Consider the following 23352-nt stretch of genomic DNA (forward strand, 5'->3'; position numbering starts at 1 on the left):
GATCCTGACTATGGGTACTGTCTGTACGGACATTCTACATTCTCCCTGTGACCGTGTGGGTATTCCCCTGGTGCTCCGGTTTCCTCCCACATTCCATTGAATGTGGAATGTGGATGTTTGTAGATTAATTGGCTTCCGTAAAGATTCTAAATTGGCCCTAATGTGTAGGAATGTGCGAGTGTACAGGATCGTGTGTCGTCGTGTACTCGGTGGGCCGAAGGGTCTGTTTCCACGCTGTAACTATAACCTAAACTAATCTACAGTGCAAATTTAAATATGTTAGCAGAAGCAAGACAGATTGATAAAGACTTCTATGTCCTGGTTAAGGAGGCTGACTATGGAACATCTCTGTGACACAGAGTTAATATTGCAGAAAGATTAGCAAGATTTGCAAATTGCAAGACCATAGTTTAGATATCAACTTGCGACCATTCAGGAGTAGTAATGTGCCATCCCCATCCCCACAAATAGCATATATCATATTAAGTAATGCACTGATGCAAAGTTAGGTTAAAAACCCTCTGAGGTTTAGAAAGGTCATCTTCCAATAATCAAGAAGACACTAAAGATTGCAGATGCTGGAACTTTGACCATGTGGGAATCTTGCACCTCCAGCAGTCTTTTTATGAATCAAAAACCTTAGATGGGTGCTGGCCAGGACAACATTGTTCTGGGTTTTATAAGCCACTTTATATTCCTGCATATTTTTGATTGAGCAGAATGCAACTCAAAGAAAATTTAAATAAAAGTTTTTTTTAATTGTCATGCATAGAACCTTACTTCTATGGGGCGGCACAGTAGTAGAGTTGCTACCTTACAGCGCGAGAGTCCTGGGTTTGATCCTGACATGGGTGCTGTCTGTACGGAGTTTGCACGTTTTCCCTGCGTCGGTTTCCTCTGGGTGCTCCAGTTTCCTCTCACATTCCAAAAGACATGCGAGCTTGTAGGTTAATTGTCCCTAGTGTGTAGGATAGAACTAGTGTGCGTGTGATTGTTGGTCGGCGCGGAATCGGTGGGCCAAACAGCCTATTTCCACACTGTATCTTACACTAATGAAGCTTAATTCTATTGGAAGTAACAACTTGGAATTTTAGTTTGATTTAGTTTAGAGATGCAGCGTGGAAACAAGCTCTTTGGCTCACTGAGTCCATGCCATCCAGCTATCACCCCGTACGCCAGCACTATCCTACACACTACGGACAACTCACAATTTTTTTATCAGAGCCAGTTAACCTACAAACCTATATGTCGGTATGTTACAAAACCTACCTGAATCGTGGCTGAGCATCTGCCCCACCCCTTGTGTGTGATTTTAGCGCTGTTTAGAGGGGGCGGGTTTAAAACGCGATTTTTACTAGGCTGTTGCAATCGAAAATGTTCAGCCTAGTAAATCATTAACGGAAAATCGCTGAAAGACCCCGTCGCAAAAGGTATTATTAGTTTTTATGGCCTTGTAAAATAGTTAGAGTAATTTAAAAACCACTCTCTCACTCCGCAACCTCTCGCAGCCCCAGGGTTTTATAAAGCAAACAATTAAAGGTATGTACCTTATTTTTACATTAAATGGGGCATGTATATAACCCTATAATTAAAGTTTTCTATAGCGAGTAGTTCATTTTGGGCTCTTTATATCCCGCAGTATTTTTCTGGGCATTTGAGGGCATAAATCTAGTGCAATGTGAACGTTCTAAACCAGCGCGTTCCACATGAACCCACTAGAAAGCCGATTTAAATTGACTTTAATTTACAGCAATTGAACACTAAATTCCTTCCATTTGGCCTATAAATTGATGTAAATGAGATTTAAAAATCATGTTTTATTGTGAATTATTTGTGAATATTATTTGGACACTTGGGCTATTTAAAAATGTTAATCATTTATTAAGAAATGGATAGATGTTTAGATCTAGTAAATTGAAGTTTGAAATTAGCTACAATTGGGTAACTAACTAATTATATGCTTTAATTTCAGGTCATCCAAGTTAGATTATTTTATATTTGTTTCAGAATGGTTCAATCTATGATAACTGAAAATTTCATTCAGTTCTCTTAATTTTTAAGAAGGTTATGTGCTTTTGACTGTCCACGATCACAGCTTTATTGTTATGTCCATAGAAAATCAATAGGGAACAAGATGCTAATTTCCGAGTATGAAAATGGCCATAACGTTTTTATTACTTGAGATATGAAAGTGAATTATGTGTCAAATTAAACTTATTGTTATGCTTTATCTGATGGGATAAATTGCAGACTTGATTTTTTAAATCTCAAAATTTTGTAACATTGCTACTATATGTCTTTGGAGTGTGAGTGGAAATCGGAGCACCTGGAGAAAACTCACACGGTCACAGAGAGAAGGTACAATCTCTGTGCAGACCTCACCCATAGTCAGGATCGAAGCCGGGTCTGTGGCACCGGGTCTGTGGCAACTCTACCACTGCGCCAACAAAATATAAGGCCCGTTCAGAAATGAATCTACTTGCAATTCTTTGCTTCTTTGCAACTGTATTTCTGTTCAGTGTTACCATTCCAGTTATGGCTCTAGTTGTTAGGAATCAGCTGGTTTTATGACTTAAAAAAACATACCCAGCATGTATTTCCTCGACATCGTAGCTAAACATTTATGCTTTCTGCCTAGCCCTTCACAGGAAGGGATTGCGATATGAACTTCCTAGAAGTAAATATCAGAGTCTAGATTTCCCCTGACATATGAGCAAAACCACTTAACATGTTTAATTACAGGGAGGGTTTTTTTTGGCTTAAAAGTACATGCTCTATCTCCCTGATATTAGTGATGGTTGCAGGCATTAGTGACTAAAAAAGGGTGGATGCCTTTAAGAAGGCAGCACAGTGACACAGCTGGTAGAGCTCACAGCACCAAGGCCACGAGTTTGATCCTAACCTCGGGTGCTGTCTGCGTGGAGTTTGCATGCGACCAAGTGGGCAAGCTCCATATTTCCACATCCCAAAGACATGAGGATTGGTGGATTAATCACAATCACAATCACAATAATACTTTATTAGCCAAGTATGTTTTGCAACATATACGAGGAATTTCATTTGCCAAGTCAGTCATACAAATAAAAAGCAAGGGAACACGCAATATGTGGAACATAAACATCCACCACAGTGACTCCTCCGCATTTCTCACTCTGACGGGAGGTGAAGAAAAGTTCACATTTCTGCCCTTCTATGCTCCCCGCGGTCGGGGGCCTCGAACCTTCCGTTGACGGGACAATCTTGACTGCCATAGCTGGTGGTTGGACCCTCCGCATCAGGGCGATCAGCTGCATCGGGGGGGTCTCAGCTCCCCCGCGCCGGCAATCGGACCCTGGTCGATCCTCTGCGTCGTTGGAGCTTCCCGACTAGCCTCTCTGGAGACTGCGAGCCCTTGATGGTAAGTCCGCAGGCCACGGTTGGAGCGATCTCAAGCAAGGGATCGGCTCTGATGTTAAGTCCACTCCCCGCGGTGGGGCACAAAGTCAGTCCGAGGAGGTCACTGGTGTATAGATGACGGTGGATTCTGGGGGAGTTGATGGGTATGCGGGAAGAATAAAAGGGAATTAGTTTAAATGGTCGCTTAATGGCCAGCACCTTGGTCGGCCAAAAGGCCTGCTAGTCTAATGAAGCGTAAAGAAGAGTCCCAATCCTATCTATCTATATTCTCCAGAGATGCTCCCTGACCCGCTGAGTTACTCCAACACTTTGTGTCTTTTTGTGTAAACCAGCATCCGCAGTACTTTGTATCTACAAGCCAGTTTTCACACCATTTCTGTCTATGATTTCAAATCATAAAGATTTGGTCGTGGGTGAAAGAAGGTGGCAGAAATAGTGAAATTACCGAATAGTGAAAGGCTTGGATAGAGTGAATGTGGAGAGGATGTTTCAACTAGTGGGAGAGTCTAGGACCAGAGGCCATAGCCTCAAAATAAATGATGTACCTTTAGAAAGGAGATGTGTAGGAATTTCTTTCGTCAGAGGATGGCGAATCTGGAATTCATTGCCGCCGACGGCTGTGGAGGCCAAGTCAATGGATATATTTAAGGCGGAGATTGACAGATTCTTGATTAGTAAGGGGTCAGGGTTATGGGAGAAGGCAGGAGAATGGCATTGAAAGGGAAAGATAGATGTTGTACTTCCGGTGGCGCTGGTGCCAGCAGCCTCCACCTACAGCCCGGTATCTTTTTGTTTTTTTGTTTATTTAGTTATGTAAAAGTGTGTTTTTTTGTGGGTTTTTTGTGTTTTTATGTGGGGGAAGAGGGCACGGTGCGGGGGATACCGTCCTTCAGCCGCTTCCTGGTGAGGGCGCGACTATTATTCGAGTCGCGTCCTCGCCCCCCCCCCCCCCTCCCCCCACAGCGGCCTACCTACCTGGATTGGCGCGGCCTTTCCTGCCGGGATCGACCGGAGCTCCAGCAGCGGCAGGACAGCGCTGAAACATCGCGGGGCTGGCGATGCCTTACCGGGGGTCGCCGTCTGGAGCCCGGAGTGCTGGACCTGCTGCACCAACATCCTGGAGCTGCGGTTTGCGGAGCTCCCAACGCGGGCGGCGCTGATGGACAGCGCGGGGTCCTGTGACTCTGCCCGGCTCGGCCTGTGGACTCGGGAGCTGCAGACTCCGGCAGCGGGAGGCGGCTGATCAGGAGGTCCGGGCCGCTGAGGAGGAGGATGCTCACCGTCGGGGTTCAGCGTCGGCGTTCCACCAGCCCGGCGTGAGGGCCTGAACATCGGGCCATCCGGGGCGGCGACTGCGGGTGCTCGGAAGGCCCCGACCACGGATGAACACGGAGGGGAGGCTGGCTGGACTATGGTGCCTTCCTCACCTTGGTGCCATTTATGTTATGTTGTGTCGTGGACTTTCTGTGTTTGTGCTTTTTTTTTAATTCAATTTCAATTTTATTTTTAATATGTTTTATTATTTATTTATTATTTATTTATTTTTTGTGATTTTTTTTTATTTTTATGATACTGCCTGTAAGGGAAATTCATTTCGTTGTCTCAAATTGAGACAATGACAATAAATTTGAATACAATACAATACAATACAATACAATAGATCAGCCATGATTAAATGGCGGAGTAGACCTCATGGGCCAAATGGCCAAATTCTGCTCGTAGAACTTATGAAGGAGGAACAAAAGGTCAGTCCACTGGAAGTATAAATGCAGAATAATTACCTGTAATTACCATAGGGGCGTGGAGTAAATAGTTTAAATTTGTCCTTGTCTCAACATTGAAATCTTGTTGAGTCCCAAAAGTTACGGTGTGTCTTTTCAGAAGATGAACTGTTGTTCCACACTTGTAGGTTGACATGTTGGTTGGTGTGGGCAAGTTGGGCCGAAGGGCCTGTCTCCACATTGACTCTATGACTATCAATGAAAAATCTTGAACTAAAATATTAAAGCAATGTGAACCTATGACACTGGTAAGGTACAACGTGGAGGTCGCTGTTGGAAGATAGGATCCTTTCTCAATATAAATTCCATTTGTCTGGTAATTCGACAAAGCTATTAAACAAAAAATTGTCCTTGGTTCTGAATGTTGAACAGGCCTGTGTGATATCAAATGACCATTCTTCTGTCCTTCACGATTAAAGATGATTTGTAGTAATCAATTGCTGTGACCTAGCTGCAGTGAACTCCCCAATTTTAGGTAACCTCTAACCCTTTCTCCCCTCTCCCTCCACGTATGTTCCTTCCTCTGACTTCACAACTCACAACTCTTCAACCCTTTTCCCTCCCACCTGTTTTTTTTTTCCATCTGTAGCCTTCGTCCAACCATCTGCATATCAAACGCCCTCTCCCTGTGTTCACCTATTACTGCCAGGCTTTGGCCTGGCTCTCCTCTCTTCTAGCTTTCTTCCCCCCCACCCACTGCCCTCTGCAACCAATCTGAAGAAGGGTCAGCGATCCTGGCACACTAGCACTATCATGCACACACTAGGAACAATTTACAATTTTACCAAGCCAATTAGCCTGTAGAACTAAATGTCTTTGGAATGTGAGAGGAAAGGGGAGCACCCGGAGCAAACCAACGCAGGTCACGGGGTGAACGTTCAGACAGCACCCGTAATCAAGATCGAACCCGTGTCTCTGGAATTGTAAGGCAGCAACTCGACCGCTGCGCCACCGTGCCGCCCATAGTTAATGTCCGCACTGCTAGAAATAGGTTAATTAATTGTGCGTTTGTTTCTTTTTTCTCTTCCAGAGACTTTGTGAATGCTTTCATTCAGTTCAAGAAGCCCATCGTAGTGGCAGTCAATGGACCAGCTCTGGGACTGGGAGCATCTATACTCCCACTCTGTGACATTGTGTGGGCCAGTGAAAAAGCCTGGTTTCAGACCCCGTACGCAACCATTCGATTGACGCCAGCCGGATGTTCTTCATATACCTTTCCACAGATCATGGGAGTCGCTCTAGTGAGTTCCTCTTGACAGCTATTATTGACTGATTGACAAGTAGAGCAAGGAAACAGGCCCTATTTCCATGCTGTATCTCGGTGCCACCAAGTCCACGCCAACCATCGATTACCCGTTCTCACTAGTTCTGTGTTCTCCCACTTCTCCATCCACTCCCTGTACACCGGGAGCAATTTACAGAGCCAATCAACCTACAAACATGCATGTGCTTGGGATGTGGGGGGAAACAGAAGAACCTGGAGGAAGCCTATGTGGTCACATGGAGAACATGCAGACTCCACACAGACAGCCTCCAAGATCAGGATCTCTGGCACTGAAGCTCTACCATGCCACTCATCTTCCATTGAATATAAAGATACATTTGTCAATTTAGTCTCCATTCCCTATCATTAGATTAAGGGTCAACACAAATTCCTTTTTCTGTACACCGATGCTCCCTTGACCACTGAGTGTTTACAATATATGTTGATTTTATTTTATCGAATTAAAAGTATTATCTTTAGTCGTAGAATTCACGGAATAATATAGCACCGAAACAAGCCCTTTGGCCCAACTTTTCCATGCCAACCAATGTGCCCCATCTTTGCTAGCCCCATATTGCTCTTGCCTTTAATAGAACAGGTCACAAACCATTCAGGAAAGGAATTGGTTTCAAATATAAAACACTGCACATGCTGGAAATTAGAAATAAAATGGAAAGTGGTGGAAATCGCCATTAACGATTTCCATCTCATCAATATTAACATTTCAGATTGATGACCTTTCGTCAGAATTGGGAAAAAAAAAGGGTGGTTCTTTGATCAAGTGGCGAGAACAGGAGGCAATGATGTTTTCAGCTAAGAGAAGATCCTAAAGACTCATGAGTACCAAAAGGAGTGTGAATAGAAGACGAACGAAGGTGGCACGGCTGGTAGAGCTGCGTCACAGCGCCAGAAACCTAGGTTCGATCCTCATCTCAGATGCTCTCTGTGTGGAGTTTGCATGTCCCCCGTGTGACCCCATGGATTTTCTCCGAATGCTTCTGTTTACACCTCTTCCCAGTCGTGTGGGCTTATAAATTAATTGGCCTCTGTTAATTATCCCTTGTAGATATGGAGTGAATGAGAAGGTGGGATAACATTGATCAATGATCGGCATGGACTGCCGAAGAGCTAGATTCCATACCTTTTCTCCAAACTAAACTAAAATGCTGTAAAAGTGAAGAACAAGTGTGGAATTAGTGGTTAGCTGAAATGGCTCAATCCAATAAAACTAGTCCAGAAAAGACTGAGTTGTTCCAAAACCCTTAAGGAGCTATTCCAAAATTCTTAAGGGAGCTTTCAATGAATTTGTGAATCATTATGAATCTGAAGCACTAAACACGTGTGGTTATACTTGCGTCCAAACCATTCAGTTTCATTAAACTTAATGGAATCAGCCATTAGGTGGTGAATACAGCCCGAGGGTACCATACGCTCAAGACCTGCCATCAGAGACATGGTTTTCCTTTCCTGTTGTAAATCTACTTACTCTATGCAGCTAAAGAGAAGGTGGAAGAAAATACATCTGGAGTATTGACATTAAGTTGGATTTGTTGAGCCAAATGACTTGTTTTTGAGCTACAACCAGAGCATAACAAGCAACCTTTGCCCATGCTTTGCTCAGTAGCATGGTGAAGATTAGTTAGTTTAGTTTGGAGATACAGCGTGGTAACAGACCCTGCGACCCACCAAGTCCACGACCACAATCAATCACCCGTTCATTATGTTATCTCACTTACGCATCCTACTCACGAGGGGCAATTTACAGAAGCAAATGAGTCCACAAACCTCATAGTGTCAGCAGAAATTACTATAACAATGATGGGGTAATATTTGTCAGTAACAATGTACTCGGAACAAACTCATTGAGTCATAGTGTGGAAACAGGCCCTTTATTCCAACTTGCCCACACCGACCTACATGCCTAACATACACCAGTGCCATGTGCCTGAGTTTGGCCCACATCACTCTAATCCTATCCTTTCTACGTACCTGCACGTCTTTGGAATGTGGGATGAAGCCAGAGCTCCCGGAGAAAACCCACGTGGTCACAGGGAGAACGTGCAAACTCCACAGAGGCAGCAACCATAGTCAGGATTGAACCCGGGTCTCTGGCGCTGTGAGGCAGCCACTCTACCGCAACGCCACAGTGCCACCCGGGGGAATAAAATTCTGTTTTTTTTAGACAAGATGATGAGTGGCTTACATACCACTTAAATTCCCCAATTGAGCAAAAAAAACATGACCTTGAGTGTCACCACTGCGTGAAATGTTTTGAAACCATGGAACTATTGGAATAGACACAAAGTGTTGGAGTAACTCAACGGGTCAGGCAGCATCTCCGAAGAAAAGGGATGGGTGACATTTAGGATCGCGACCCTTTTTCAGACTGAAAGTCAGGATGGGTGTGGGAGGGGGTGAAGAGCTGGAGGCGGGAAAAGACCAGGACCATGGGAATATATTGGGAGTAGGGTCAGTGAAGGTTTACATGACTAATAACTGGAATAATTGTGGGGGCAGATTGGACGGGCAAGGCTTGTATCTGCTGAACTTTAGAAGTGAGAGAGGGGACTTGATTAAAACAAGCAAGACCCTGAGGAGTCTTAACAGGTTTAGGTTGATATTGATATTGTCATTATACTGTGATGCATTGAGGGAGCTGGATAGAAGAGCACATTAGAGGCTATGATGGATATATTAAGGATGTTTCCTCTGGTGGGAGAATCTATGACTCAAGATCAGTGCTGCTTAAATTAATTAAATTCCCCATTTGCCCTCAGTCCTGTCGGGAGTGACCCTTCCCTTAAACCACTTTCCTGCCAGAAATAACATTGCAAAACTTAACATTGCAAAACTTTGTTTCTTCTTGCAGGCGAACGAGATGCTGTTTTGTGGGAGAAAACTAACAGCGCAGGAAGCCTGCAGTAGGGGACTGGTATCACAAGTCTTCTGGCCAACCACATTCAGTCAAGAAGTTATGTTGCGGGTGAAAGAAATGGCATCGTGCAGTTCCGTGGCAAGTTCATTCGTCACTTACAAATAACTTTAAGGCTTAAGATGCGTCTCGGGGTCTTGATGTTTATGGGAGTGATGCGTCAGAATATATTTTAAATGGTCGGAACCAGTAAAGGTTGGTGGACAGCTGTATCTTGCTGCACTGGTTAATGAAACGCAGCATGTTTGCAGCAGGTAAAGCAAGCAATCTGGGAGACAAATGAAATGTTGGCCTTCAATGTAAAGGAATGGTGCATAAAAATAAGGACGTTTTGCTAAAATGGTGCAGGGTTTTTTGGTGAGAAGTTACGTTCATTTAGATTAGAGGTACGGAGTGGAAACATGCCCACCGAGTCCACACCGACCAATGATCACCCGTTCATACCAGTTTAGTTTAGAGATACAGCGTGGAAACAGGCCCTTCAGCCCACTGGGTCCACGCCGACCAACAATCACCCCGTACACTAGTTATATCCTACACACTAGGGACAATTTACAGAAGCCAATTAACCTAATAAAAACCTGTATGTCTTTGGAATGCGGGAGAAAACCAGAGCACCCAGAGAAAACCCACGTGGTCACAGAGAGAACGTGCAAACTCAAACATATGTTTGAAATGCCAAACCAGAGCTGAAGCTGCAATTTAATGGTGATGACAAAGAGTGATATCCTGGCCCCAACCTGTGTTGGCTTCTAACAGGCGTTGGCAGGTGATTAACAAAGCATCTAGGAGCAGAATTCCTGAAGGGTGTATCAGCCAGCTAGAACACTCAGTGAAGCCACAACCTGGAATTGAATTGAAATGAATTGAATAGAATTCAGAGCAGACAAAGCTTGGGTCAGAATATTCAGGCAGCTCATTCAGTGTCAGTTTTTGGATGAAGCATCAAGCTGAACTGCCATCTGCTCTCTAAGGTGGATATAAATGACTCATGACTATTTTGAAGTGCAAGGGAATTATCCTGGCCAATATTTATCCTTTGATTAATTTTTCTTAGAACAGATTATCTGGTCTTTATTACATGGTCGCTTGAGGGATCTTAATGTGGGCGCATTGCTGCCTTTCCGACATTACACCCCATTCCAACCGCAATGTTAAATCTATAATACAAATTTAAGCCTTCATTGGTATCAACGAGCAGACATTGGGGATTTTTACTGTAGAGATTGGCAGGTTCTTGATTAGTAAGGGCGTGAGGGGTTATGGGGAGACGGCAGGAAAATGGGATTGAGGCAAAGATAGATCAGCCATGATTGAATGGCGGAGTAGACTCGATGCGCCGAATGGCCTAATTCAGCTCCTATGATTTATGAACATCAATAGTGCAATGAATTATCAGTAATATGAGGTAATCAGACCAAAACAATGCGAACTGATGCAAGTAGTGCAATTTAAACAAAAGTCCAGAGTAACTCGTTGCTCAGATTATGTTTCTGCAGTATTATTCAAGAGTATGATGATTGATGGGAAGAAGCTGTTCTTGAATCTAAAAGTCATGGTTCTCAAGCTCCTGTACCCTCTTCCTGGTAGCAACGAGATGAGAGCGTGGTGTAGGTCTTTGATGATAATAGCTGTCTTTTTGAGGCAGCTGTTCGTGTGGACCCCTTTGATGGGGGGGGAGATCAGTACCTGTGGTGGATCGGGCAATGACCACCTGGTCTGATTGGAAAAATATCTGGTAGGATTGCTAGTTGGAATAGAAATAGACTATTTGTAATTCCACAGATGCTGCCTGATCTGCTGTGTGTGTCCACCATTTTCTGTTTTTGTGAAGTTACTGCCTTACTAAGCAATGCCAGGGGTTATGGGAGAAAGGTTGAGGTTGAGAGTGAAAGATAGATCAGCATCATCTGCAGTGTTTCAATTTTAATTTGCCATGGTGTGCTTCAAACTGACGTTGAGGTAGAGCGTACTGAAGAAAAAATCCTTGGGGTGGTAATATGAAGCCAAAATGCAAACCCAGAACTAGTAGAGGGATTAGACTGTGATAAGAAATCTATGGCATAGACAGAAAGGTAAAAACAGCAACAAATTCTCCACTGCTGTAGCAGAACCAACAATTCATTTCATTTCATTTCATTTCATTTCATTTCAATTAGAAAATAGATGCAGGTCTAGGCCATTCGGCTCTTCGAGCCAGCATCGCCATCCAATATGATCATAGCTGATCATCCAAAATCAGTACCCCGTTCCAGCTTTCCCCCCATATCCCTTGATTCCCTTAGCCCTAAGAGATTTGAAGAATAGGAGACACAAGGATCTGCAGATGTTGGAATCTTGAGCAAAGCACAAAGTGCTGGAGTAACGCAGGGGGTCAGGCAGCATTTGTGGAGGGAATGGATAGGTGACCTTTAGGGTCATTACCTTCATCTTCAGAACAATTATAGTGTGTGGGAGAAAGCTGAAAAAGAGTTGTTGGTGGGGCAAAGGAATAACAACTGGAAGTGCAATGCCAGTTTTTTTTTTTTAAAGCACAAAGTGCTGGAGTAATTCAGCATATCAGGCGACATCACTGGAGGACATGGATAGATGATGTTTCAAGTCGGGACACATTAGACTTCAGAGATACAGCCCCGGAACAGGTGCTTCAGCCCACTTATTGTGCGACGACCAGCCATCACCCCATACACTAACACTATCCTACACACTAGGGACAATTTACAATTTTACCAAAGCCAATGAACGTACAAACATGTACGTCTTTGGAGTGTGGGAGGAAAGCGGAGCGCCCAGAGAAAACATATTTCTTCAGATGGATACAGGTTAAGGATGAGTTTTGATTGGCAGGTGGGTGGACTGAGTAACTAAGGCTAGAGATGAAAAGGAGGCAAAAGATTGACGTAAGGAGAGAAGAGAAATGAAATGTAAAGCCAGAGCGAGTGAGGAGATGGGAAGAAAGACGGGATGCAAGAGTACAATACAATACAATACAATGTATTTGTCACTTGAACCTCATAGAGGCTCAAGTGAAATGTTGTTTCTGCAGTCATACATACAAGAAAAAAAAGACCCAAGACACAACACAATTTACACAGACATCCATCACAGCACATCTCCACCTTGCTGTGATGGAAGTAAAAAAAAACGTATCTCTCCCCTGCACTTCCCTCTCCCCCCGATGTCAGAGTCAAAGTAATGACCCAGTTGGAAGACAGCCAACACAATAAACACAATACAATAAAATACAACACAACACAATATAATGGTTCGAATGAGCAATGAGGTGAATGATAACGACGAGCTAAATTACCTGTTAAACCAGTGTAAATATAGGCAGTAATTGTAGAATAATCCATAATGAAAAAGGGACTTCCTTGGTAATAGAAGGAGGGCCCTTGCTTGAAACATTGTCTCTCCGTTTCCTCCACAGATGCTGCCTGACCTGCTGAGCTCCTCCAGCACTTTGTGCTTTGCTCAAGGATCCCGCATCTGCAGACTTTTGTGTCAACAACTAGACTAATTTTTCCCTTTATGTAACTTGTAATTGATTCCCTTCCATGGAGTTCTGCTGTGAAGAAGGGTTCTGACCCGAAACGTCACCTATCCCTGTTCTCCCTCCAGGGATACTGCCTGACCTGCTGCGTTACTCCGGCACTTTGTGGCTTTTCTTGTAAAGCGGCATCTGCAGTTCCCTGTGCCTGCTTCTTGATGGGTGCGCGGTGCCTGACATTCAGTGCAGAAATCAGCTGCCAGCATGCTCTTGACAAAACAATTATACTGGACTCATGTCAACATCCGTGGTAAACTCCAATTATCTTGCTAAGGTTGACAGCCTTTAATGTAATGAGCAGTGAATGAGTTGTCACATCTCTGCTCGAAATGTGGAAATAGCGATGATAACCGACAAACCAAATGTGATGTAAATGAGATCCATCCCCACATCTGACTTCAAGAAACACATCAGCCAAACTGTATAGACTTTCCAAAAATATTCGGAATGTCCATCTCACTCCAGTTCTTACAATAATCTAGCATTCTAGATCATATTAATTAACCCAGGCTTGACGATGGCTACTTTACACTTGGGGCCCTGTTTTAGATTGCGATTATTCAATTGGAAAATCCGTGTATTTATATCCCCAATGAGAACTGAGTGTTACCGATGTGTAACTCTGTTTGTTTCAAGCTTCTTAGAGTAGCTACTTTGAATGGTGAAAGGCTTGGATAGAGTGGATGCGGAGAGGATGTTTCCACTCGTAGGAAAGTCTAGGTCATAGCCTCAAAATTAAAGGATGTTCCTTTAGGATGAGAAGGAATTTCTTTAGTCAGAGGGTGGTGAATCTGTGGAATTCTTTGCCACAGGTGACTGTGGAGGCCAAGTCAATGGATATTTTTATAGCAGCGATAGATAGATTCTTGATTGGTATGGGTGACAGGGGTTATGGGGAGAAGGCAGGAGAATGGGTTTAGGAGGGAGAGATAGATCAGCCATGATTGAATGGCGGAGTACATGGGACGAATTCTTCTCCTATCACTTATGACCTTCTTTTGTCTCTATGATGTACAGATAACAAGGGTGACAGGTGTAAAAAGGAAAGTTCTGGAGGAACTCAGCGAGTTAGGCAGCATCTGTGGAGGGATGGACAGACGACGTTGCGGTTCTGAAGGAGGATCCTTTCCTGAAACGCCGTGTGTCCATTCACTCCACAGATGCCGCCTGACCCGCTGAGTTACTTCAGCACTTTTGTGCCTTTTTATTTGTAAACCAGCATCTGCAGTTCCTTGTTTCTTCTTCTCCACCTAATCGTTTCCCAGGCTTTGTCCCGACACCACTTGTCTTTTTTAACTTTCTCCCCCCCCCCCCCCCCTCCACTACAATCAGTCTGAGGAAGAGTCCCGACCTGAAACGTCACCCTTCCCTCCACACGTGCTTCACACAGTCGCGATGAGGTTGAGATCGGCCTCCTCACCCGGCCTACGCGCCACATTTTTGGGGGGATTTCAAGTGTGCTCTCGCAATTTTGTCCAGATTAAAGGTGCCGGACCACCAGTTGCTGGAGAATCGGTGGTAGACCTGTATTTTTAACAGGGTTATATTGTCGCCTCATCCATTTGTGTATCCATTTATTTGGAGAGGTGGAACTAGTATCAGTGCCCAGGGTAAAAAATAGCGAGCAGAATAATTTTGCATTTTGTTTCCACTGATAGATAATGTACTGAGAGAGAGAAGGGTAAGCCTCCGCATGGCCCAAAATGTTTGGTATAAAATACGTGAGCATGTCCTGTGGGAATATCCGTTCATAATCTATCTGTGCCTATTACAGCCTATCTTCCAATGTAATACTTAAGGGCCTGTCCCATGAGCATACGACTGCATGCGGCGAGCGCGACCAAACCAGAAGTGGGGGCCGCGCGGAGGTCGAGTGATCCCGTACGAGTTGACGTGAAGTTCGAGCGAAGGCGTATGCCGTCAAGACACTGCGTATGGCGTCAAGACGCTGTGTACGGCGTCGAGACGCTGCACACGCCCGTCGAGGCGGTGCGTGCGGCCTCAATGCGGCTGCGGGCCGGCAGGCCGTTGCCGCGCGGAATTTTTGGACTGTCAGTTATTCGAAGCCCCGCGCGATGTCGGGACCAGCTCCGCACAACTCCATACAGCTCCGGCGATCGAAGTGGGACCGGCCCCGCGAGGCCGTACGGCTCAAGCGACAACGTTAGGTGCTCGTGGGACAGGTTGTTTATTGTTTGAAGTTATATGAAAATGTTTGCCGATATTTTCACATCTTTAGACCTTTTGGAATACTCTGCCAGTACTTGTGCAGACAATTTGCGTGAACTCACCAGACAATTCACTGCTGGAAAGAATTTCAGGATTGGGATCTCTTGGGAAATATGAAAATGGCGATGTACTTGATGCAAGAATTAAGATGACATTTAAGAAAAGCCGAAACTGAGCAACGGAGCAAAACAAAAAAGATAAAGCCACTATGCAGCCTACTCTGATCGCTAAATAAAGGGCAAGAATGTGACATTACTGAGGAATATTTGAGTGCAGGATATGGATTCCATTCACATTTATACAGCATGATAACAGGCCCTTCAGCCCAACATGTCCATGCCAACCAAGATGCCCCATCTAAGATTTTTGCCCACATTTGGCCCATATCCCTCTAAACCTTTCCTATTCATGTGTCTGGCCAAGTGTCTTTTAAATGCTGTTAAAGTACCTGCCCCATCTACTTCCTCTGGCAGCTCGTTCCATATACCTACCACCCACTGGGTGAAAAAGTTGCCCCTCAGGTTCCTATTGAATTTTGTCCCTCTCACCGTAAACACATGTCCTCTTGTTTTTGATTCCCCTATCCTGGGTAAAGGATTGTTGAGAATTCACCCTATCAATTCCCCTCATGCTGTTATACACCTCTATAAGATGTCTCCTGTGCTTCAAGGAAGTAAGTCCTAGCCTGCCCAACAGCCTTGAGTCCTGGCAACATCCTCGTAAGTCTTCTCTGTACTCTTTCTAGTTTAATGACACATGGAGTTTGTCCAAAGAACCAACGTCCACTGTCCCCTACATTCATGTGGACCTATTGAATAATGTGGCATTGAAGGAGGTAGTTTAGCCCATCGAGTGTCGGCCTACCCCGAGTAGAGTTACCGCATCAGCCCCATCCCCTGCACCTCCCCCAATACCCCTACAAATTATTTCCTCTCAGGTGCCTGTTTATTTCCATCTTAACACCCCCTGGATGACTCCATCCTCATCAATAAATGCATTGAGTTCTAGGTCATTATTATTCTCTGCACACACCCGCTTTTCTCCTCACATGTCTTTTCTCGCCTCTAGTTTCCCCCCCCCCCTCCCTTCCGCTATCTTTCAGTCTGAAGAAGTGTTCCGACCCGAAATGCCACCTATTCCTTTTCTCCAGAGATGCTGCCTGACCCGCTGAGTTACTCCAGCATTTTGTGTCTGTCTTTGTTTTTCCTCTCATATCCCTTACATCTTCGACCAGACTTTAAGTCTGCATCTCGTGATCCTTGAACTATTATTTGTAGGAAAAGCTTCCGATCTTTTTATCCTATCTCAGCCTGCCGGGACTTTGTGTTCCTCCCTCGGATCTCCTCTTCTGATCAGTCTCACCAGACTGATTCCTGGGATGTCAAGTCAAGTCAAGTCAAGTTTATTTGTCACATACACATACGAGATGTGCAGTGTGTCTTATGTCAGGACTGTCTTATGAAGAAAGACTGGATAGACTTGGTTTATACTCTCTAGAATTTAGAAGATTGACAGGGGATCTTATAGAAACTTACAAAATTCTTAAGGGGTTGGACAGGCTAGATGCAGGAAGATTGTTCCCGATGTTAGGGAAGTCCAGGACAAGGGGTCACAGCTTAAGGATAAGGGGGAAATCCTTTAAAACCGAGATTAGAAGAACTTTTTTCACACAGAGAGTGGTGAATCTCTGGAACTCTCTGCCACAGAGGGTAGTTGAGGCCAGTTCATTGGCTATATTTAAGAGGGAGTTAGATGTGGCCCTTGTGGCTAAGGGGATCAGGGGGTATGGAGAGAAGGCAGGTACGGGATACTGAGTTGGATGATCAGCCATGATCATATTGAATGGCGGTGCAAGCTCGAAGGGCCGAATGGCCTACTCCTGCACCTAATTTCTATGTTTCTATGTTTCTTCACTTCTTCAAGGAGAACCTTATATTCTGTTGTCTCAGCTTACAGTAGAAAGTCATCATCCCTGGAACCGCTCAGTCCGCCTGCACCTACTCGATCTCCCGGTTGCTAAACATTTTAATTCTCATTCCGATTCCAACACAGACCTTTCTGTCCTAGCTCTCCTCCATTGTCAGAGTGAGGCTAAATGCAAATTGGAGGAACAGCATCTCATATTTCACTTGGGTAGCTTCGGATTTCTCTAACTTCAGGTAGCCTGGCATTCCCTCTCTCTATCCCTCCCCCTTCCAAGTCACACTAGCTTCTCATTTTCACTTTTCACATGTTTCCTTTATCATTGTCACTTTTTTGCATATCTTTCATTCATTGATCTTTATCTCTCTACATCATCGTCTATATCTCTCGTTTCCCTTATCCCTAACCAGTCTGAAGAAGGGTCTCGACCCGAAACGTCATCCATTCCTTCGCTATTTGTGTCTATCTTCGGTTTAAACCAACATCTGCAGCTCCGTCCTACACATCCCTGGAACCTTTCTCCAGTAACCCTCCTTTCAACCTCACCACTTGCTTCATGTGTGGTAACTGGAATTAGATGTAACACTCCAGTTGTGGCCTGGTCAATATGTTATCCAGGTTCAACTCCCTTATGCCTTTATGGATGAATTCCAGGATCCTGTATCCTTTACTAACTTCTGTATCAACATACCAGCGTTTTAAGTATTCCAAATGTCAACAACATGAAAATGTAGGAACAAGATGCTGGCTTACAAAAGAAAAGACACAAAGTGCTGGAGGAATTCAGTGAGTCAGGCAGCATATCTGGAGAACATGGATAGGTGACGTTTCGGGTAGGGACCCTTCTTCAGACCCGTCCCAAATTGCCCTTCTTCAGACCCGTCCCAAATTGTCCTCTATTCATGTTCTCTAGAGTTGCTGCCTGACAGGCTGAGATACTCTGCACTCTGTGTCTTTCTTAGTTTAGAGACACTGCGCGGAAACAGGCCCTTCGTCTCACAGAGTCCGCGCCAACCAGCGTTCACCCCGTACATTATCACTATCCATCACACTAGGGACAATTTACAATTTAACCAAAGACGACAAACAAGTACATCTTTAGAGTGTGGGAGTTCATCTGGTGCACCCGGAGAAAACCCTTGCGGTCACAGGGAGAGCGTAAAACTCCGTACAGACAGCACCCATAGTCAGGATCGCACCCGGGTCTCTGGCTCTGTAAGGCAGCAACTCTACCGCTACGCCACCGTGCCACCTCCCTCAACCGTCCAGCAAATGCGTGCATGTGTGTTTATGTGCTAAACAGATGTGTCTTTGTGCCTCTCAGCAATATATCCGTGAAGTATTTTGTTATTTGGCAGTACCATGATATGCCACCCCAGGCAAGTTACAATGGATTCTGAATTCAAAGCTCTTCAGCCAAGTGTGCAGCTTTGCAAACTACAGTAAAAGAAGATTATGCAAGAACATCACTGGGACCTGAAAATTACAAGCCTTAGTCACAGCGATTTATTCTCCCAGGCACCACCAAGGCCAAGCCATATGTTCCTCGATCGTTGCCAGTCAGTGAACAATATGCAGCTCAGCAGGAAGAAAGGTTTCAATGGGAAGGGTTGTCAGAGCATTGTGCTACAGTTAGTGTGGGGATGCTGTTTAGTGCAGGTATCACTTTTTTCCTCTCATCTTCAAAAGGCCAAACGTCTGCTGACTTCCAGCTTTGGATAAATGAATCCATACATCAACATCGTCATCCGGTGAACATGTCACACACCTCAGCTTGATCCACAGGATCATTGTTGCATGTGCGAGGTGATGACACAGTGAAATTCTTTATCTTGCAAACAGTCCAGCAGAGTATCGCCATACCCCTGATCGCCGATTAGCAAGTGTACAGAAATAGTCTACTGAGCCGGCATGCAAGGGGTGCCATGTTTTGGCACCATTTTCGATTTCCACACTCTAGTTCATATGAGCCATGCCCACACCACGAGGGCACAGTGGGCCAGACCCCAGGTTCCCTCTCGTCTCCACCCGGCCTGACTCCTCGCCCGTCATCACTGGCTCCATCCTCCCGGTCTCTGGTTTTCGGAGTACGAGCAGGGGCCAGCATGTCCCCTCCTGAAAGTCTCCGGCTTCCAGACCAGCAGTCCAAGCAGTGGACTGGCTCGGCGACTTCCTCCTGAGAACCTTGATACACCGATCTTCCGTTTGACCGAGCAAAGGCCGCGGCCTTCTGGGAACTTCCGAGTTAGCTGTTAAAGTTATCCTGGAAACAGGCTCTTTGGCCCAACTCATCCATTCCAACCAAGATGTCCCATCTAAGTTAGTCCATTTGCCTACATTTGGCCCTCTAAACCTTTCCTATCCAAGAGTACCCGCGCAAGTGTCTTTTAAATGCTGTTTTCGCACTGTCTTCAACTACCGCCTCTGGCAGCTCATTCCATACACCCACCACCCTCTAAATGAAAGAGTTGCCCCTCAGAAACAATGAAAATCTTACTTGGTTTTCCCCACTGATGCTCTGGTTTCCATCCGAGACTCCAAAGACGTACAGGTTTGTAGGTTAATCGGCTTCGGTAAAGATTGTAAATTGTCCCTAATGTGTAGGATAGTGCTCGTGTAGAGGGTGATTGCTGGTCGGCATAGACTCAGTGGGCTGAAGGGCCTGTTTCCACAATGTATCTAAACTAAAGCAGCATCACAAACATGTCGACACAAAACATAAATTAGAGTTGCCAGTTGTGGATTAATTAATCCTCATATCAGTTTTAGTGGGGTATAAGAGCATAAAGGTGGGAGCATTATAGACCACTTAACTCACAATAAACGTAACAAAGTATAGGTCAGTAAATAGAATCATAAGAGTGCTACATCCAAGAAACAGACTCCTGGGCCCCTGACTATTTTCCCATCTACGTGTACTAATCCCATTTGCCTGCATTAGGACAACATCCTTATGTGTCTTGCTTATTTAACTATCTGCCTAAATGCCTCTTAAACGCAATAATTGTGTCTGATTCTATCACCTCCCCTGTGTTTGTCAAACAAAATGCAAAAATAAAATTACAGGAACAAAGCTGCTGCAGTTACCATGGGGGATTTTAATTAACATTAGACAAATCAAATCGACACAGTAGTCCTAAGTATATGTTCACAGTATATTTGTGACTGTTCTCAGGGAAACCAACCAGGGAGCAGGTTATTTTAGATTTGTTTTATTCAGTAAGAGATTAATGATCTCAAAGTCAAGTCTCTCTGAGGAACGAATGAGCATAGAATGATGGAATTTCAAATCCAGTTTGTGGCGGCACAGTGACACAGCGGTAGAGCTGCTGCCTTACAGCACCAGAGACCCTGGTTCGATCCTGACTACGGATGCTGTCAGCACAGAGTTTGTACGTTCTTCCTGTGAACCTGTGGGTTTTCTCCGGGTATTTCCTGCCACACTCCAAAACGTACACGTTAATTGGCTTAAGGTGAAATTGTCTCTCGTATGTAGCATAGTGTTATTGTACAGGATATTCGCTGATCGGCATGGATTCAGTGGATCCACGTCCTGTTTCCGCGCTGTATCTCTAAAGTCTAAAGTATGAGAGGCAGAAACTTGCGATGTAAACAGGTGTCCTAAAGCGAAGCAGCTGTATTAGGACAGCAACACAGGGAACTGTAGATGTTGGTATCTTGAGCAAAACAGAGTATTCGAGAAACTCAGCAAGTCAGGCAGCATCTGCGGGAGGAAATGAAAAGACAAACGTCTGCTTCAGATGGAGAAGTGTAAAGTGGGGAGAAAGTTGGAAAAGAGCGATGGGGGTAGGACAAAGCTTGGCAAGTGAACCCGAAACATCACCCATTCCTTCTCTCCAGAGATGTTGCTTGTCCCGCTGAGTTCTTCCGGCATTTTATGTCTATCTTAAGTGATAAGTGGATACAGGTGAGGGAAATTTTGATTTGCAGATAGGTGGAGTAATTGACTAAGGCGAGAGGTGAAAAGGAGACAAAAGGGTGTCCAATAAGGAGAGAAGAGATGTGAAATGTAAAGCCTGAAGGCGGGATATAGCCAGAAGGGAAGAGAGTGGAGGAGAAAGATAGGGGGTAAGAGGGAATTAAGGGACTTGGGAATGGGAGATGGGAATTGAGTGTATGAAGGAGGAGAAAGGAGCAAGATGTATGGGAGATAGTGGGAGGAAATGGGGTGGAGAGAGGGAGTAAGGGGATATTACTTGGAATTCGAGAATTCAATGTTCATAGAGTTGGCTAAAATGGTCTTGGAGAGGAGATTAAAGAGGAAGATGGCAGTCCAGCAATGCAGGTGTAAGTCTCAGCAGTGATCTGGTACGGAGGAAAAGCTCCACAAGAAGGAAGCCGCACCCGTGACTGCCTACGGAAATTAAAGATGGTATCAGATTTAAACAAAAAGTCTTCAATGTTTTGAAGGTTAGCGATAAGCCAAGGGATTGGGGAATTTTTAAAAATAATGAAAAATTATGAAAAGAAAGAAGAGGTATTTTGAGAGTAAATTAGCAAATAATATTAAAAGACAGTAAGAATAGCAAGGCAGTTACATAAAATGGAAAATAGCTTATGTAAATGTTGAGCCTGAAGAAGGGTCTGTGTGTGTGTGTCCCCAAAACGTCACCTATCCATTTTCTTCAGGGATGCTGCCTGACTTGCTGAGTTACTCCAGCATTTTGAGTCTATCTTTAGTATAAACCAGCAACTGCAATTGCTTTTTATTATATTAAGTAAATGTTTGCCCATCGGAGGATGAGACTGGGAATAAATAAATGGGGATAGAGAAGTGGCAGAAGACAATAAAACATCCCATTGAGAATAACATTAAATAAGGAAAAACCTACAGTAATTTAAACCAATTAGTGGGGAACAAAGTATGAGGCAAACTAATGGGACTAAAGGCCTCTGGACCCAATACCCTGCATCCTGGGGTCTGAACTAAAGTGGATACGGAGCTAGTAGATGTGTTGATCACAATCTACCAAGTAACTTTGCATCCCGGTTAATGCTTTCATTCAAGAAAGGATTAATTCAGAACGCAAGAAACATAACAGCCAGTTTGCCTAACAACTGCCATTGAGAAAATTCTGGAATTCATTATTAATGAATTCATATCAGGACTTTTAGAAAAAAAATCCCATGACAATCAAAGAGAGTTCACATCATTTATAAAAGATAATTTGTGTCTGATAAATTTGCTTGGGCTTTTTTGAAGATGTATCAAACAGGATGGATGGAAAAAAAGAACAAGTAGATTTAATGTATTTGGATTTCAAGAGAACATAAGATTAAAAAGGTTAACAAAAATGCTGGAGAAACTCAGTGGGTGCGGCAGCATCTATGGAGCGAAGGAAATAGGCAATGTTTCGGGCCGAAACCCTTCTTCAGTTAAGAGCCCAGAGATTTGGGGCAATGAGACGTGATTAACTGACTGAAAATAGAGAATTGGAATAACTCATCATTTTACAATTGGCAGTCAGTAAGTAAAGAGTAATGATGCAAGTGTTGGAGTTTGATGCCATAGGGAGCACTGATGGGTCTCAACTATTTACAATCTATATTAATGACAAAAATGAAGGAATCGAGTATACTCTAGCTAAGTTTGCTGACAATGCAAAGATAGATGGATTGGCAAGTGGTGAAGGGGACATAGAGAGCCTCCAAAGAGATGTGGAAAAGTTAAGTGAAATGGTCAAGAAGTAGTTTAGTTTAGAGATACAGCGCGGAAACAGGCCCTTTGGCCCAGTAATCCGCGCCGACCAGTGATCTCTATACACTAACACTAACCAACACACTAGGGACAATTTACAATCTTTACCAAAGCCAATTAACCTACAAACCTGCATATCTTTGCAGTATGGGAGTAAACCGAAGCCCCCTGGTCACAGGGAGGAGCTACAAACTCCGTACAGACAACACCTGTAGTCAGCATGGAACCAAGGCCTCTGGTGCTGAAAGGCAGTAACTCTACCACTGTGCCTCCCCTTGCACTCAGGGCAATTTACAGAGGCCAATTTAACCTACAAACGCACACATCTTTGGAATGTGAGAGGAAACCAGAGTACTCGGAGAAAGCCCACGTGGCCACAGGGAGAGTGCTCAAACTACACACAGACAGCACCCGAGGTCAGGATCAATCTTGGGTCCCTGGCTCTCTGAGGCAGCAGCTGCACCATCATGCCGCCCTTTTATACCTGAGCACAGTATTGATAATCTCAAGTAAAACAGAGAATGCTGGACTGGCTCAGCAAGTCAGGAAGCATCTGTG

The 23352-nt window shown here is 44.4% G+C and overlaps 1 protein-coding gene across 3 annotated transcripts in view; it reads left to right on the forward strand.

The window, feature by feature from the left end:
- Positions 1–23352, forward strand: part of LOC129705332 (chromodomain Y-like protein 2) — a 166359-nt gene that overhangs the window by 139767 nt on the left and 3240 nt on the right. For all 3 annotated transcript variants that reach the window (XM_055648855.1, XM_055648854.1, XM_055648856.1), the window contains exons 5-6: positions 6208–6418; positions 9311–9454. In XM_055648855.1, the coding sequence (XP_055504830.1) occupies positions 6208–6418; positions 9311–9454 (355 nt within the window). The remainder of the gene's footprint in view (positions 1–6207; positions 6419–9310; positions 9455–23352) is intronic.

Source organism: Leucoraja erinacea, chromosome 17, assembly GCF_028641065.1.
Source record: "Leucoraja erinacea ecotype New England chromosome 17, Leri_hhj_1, whole genome shotgun sequence".
NCBI classification, from domain to species: domain Eukaryota; kingdom Metazoa; phylum Chordata; class Chondrichthyes; order Rajiformes; family Rajidae; genus Leucoraja; species Leucoraja erinaceus.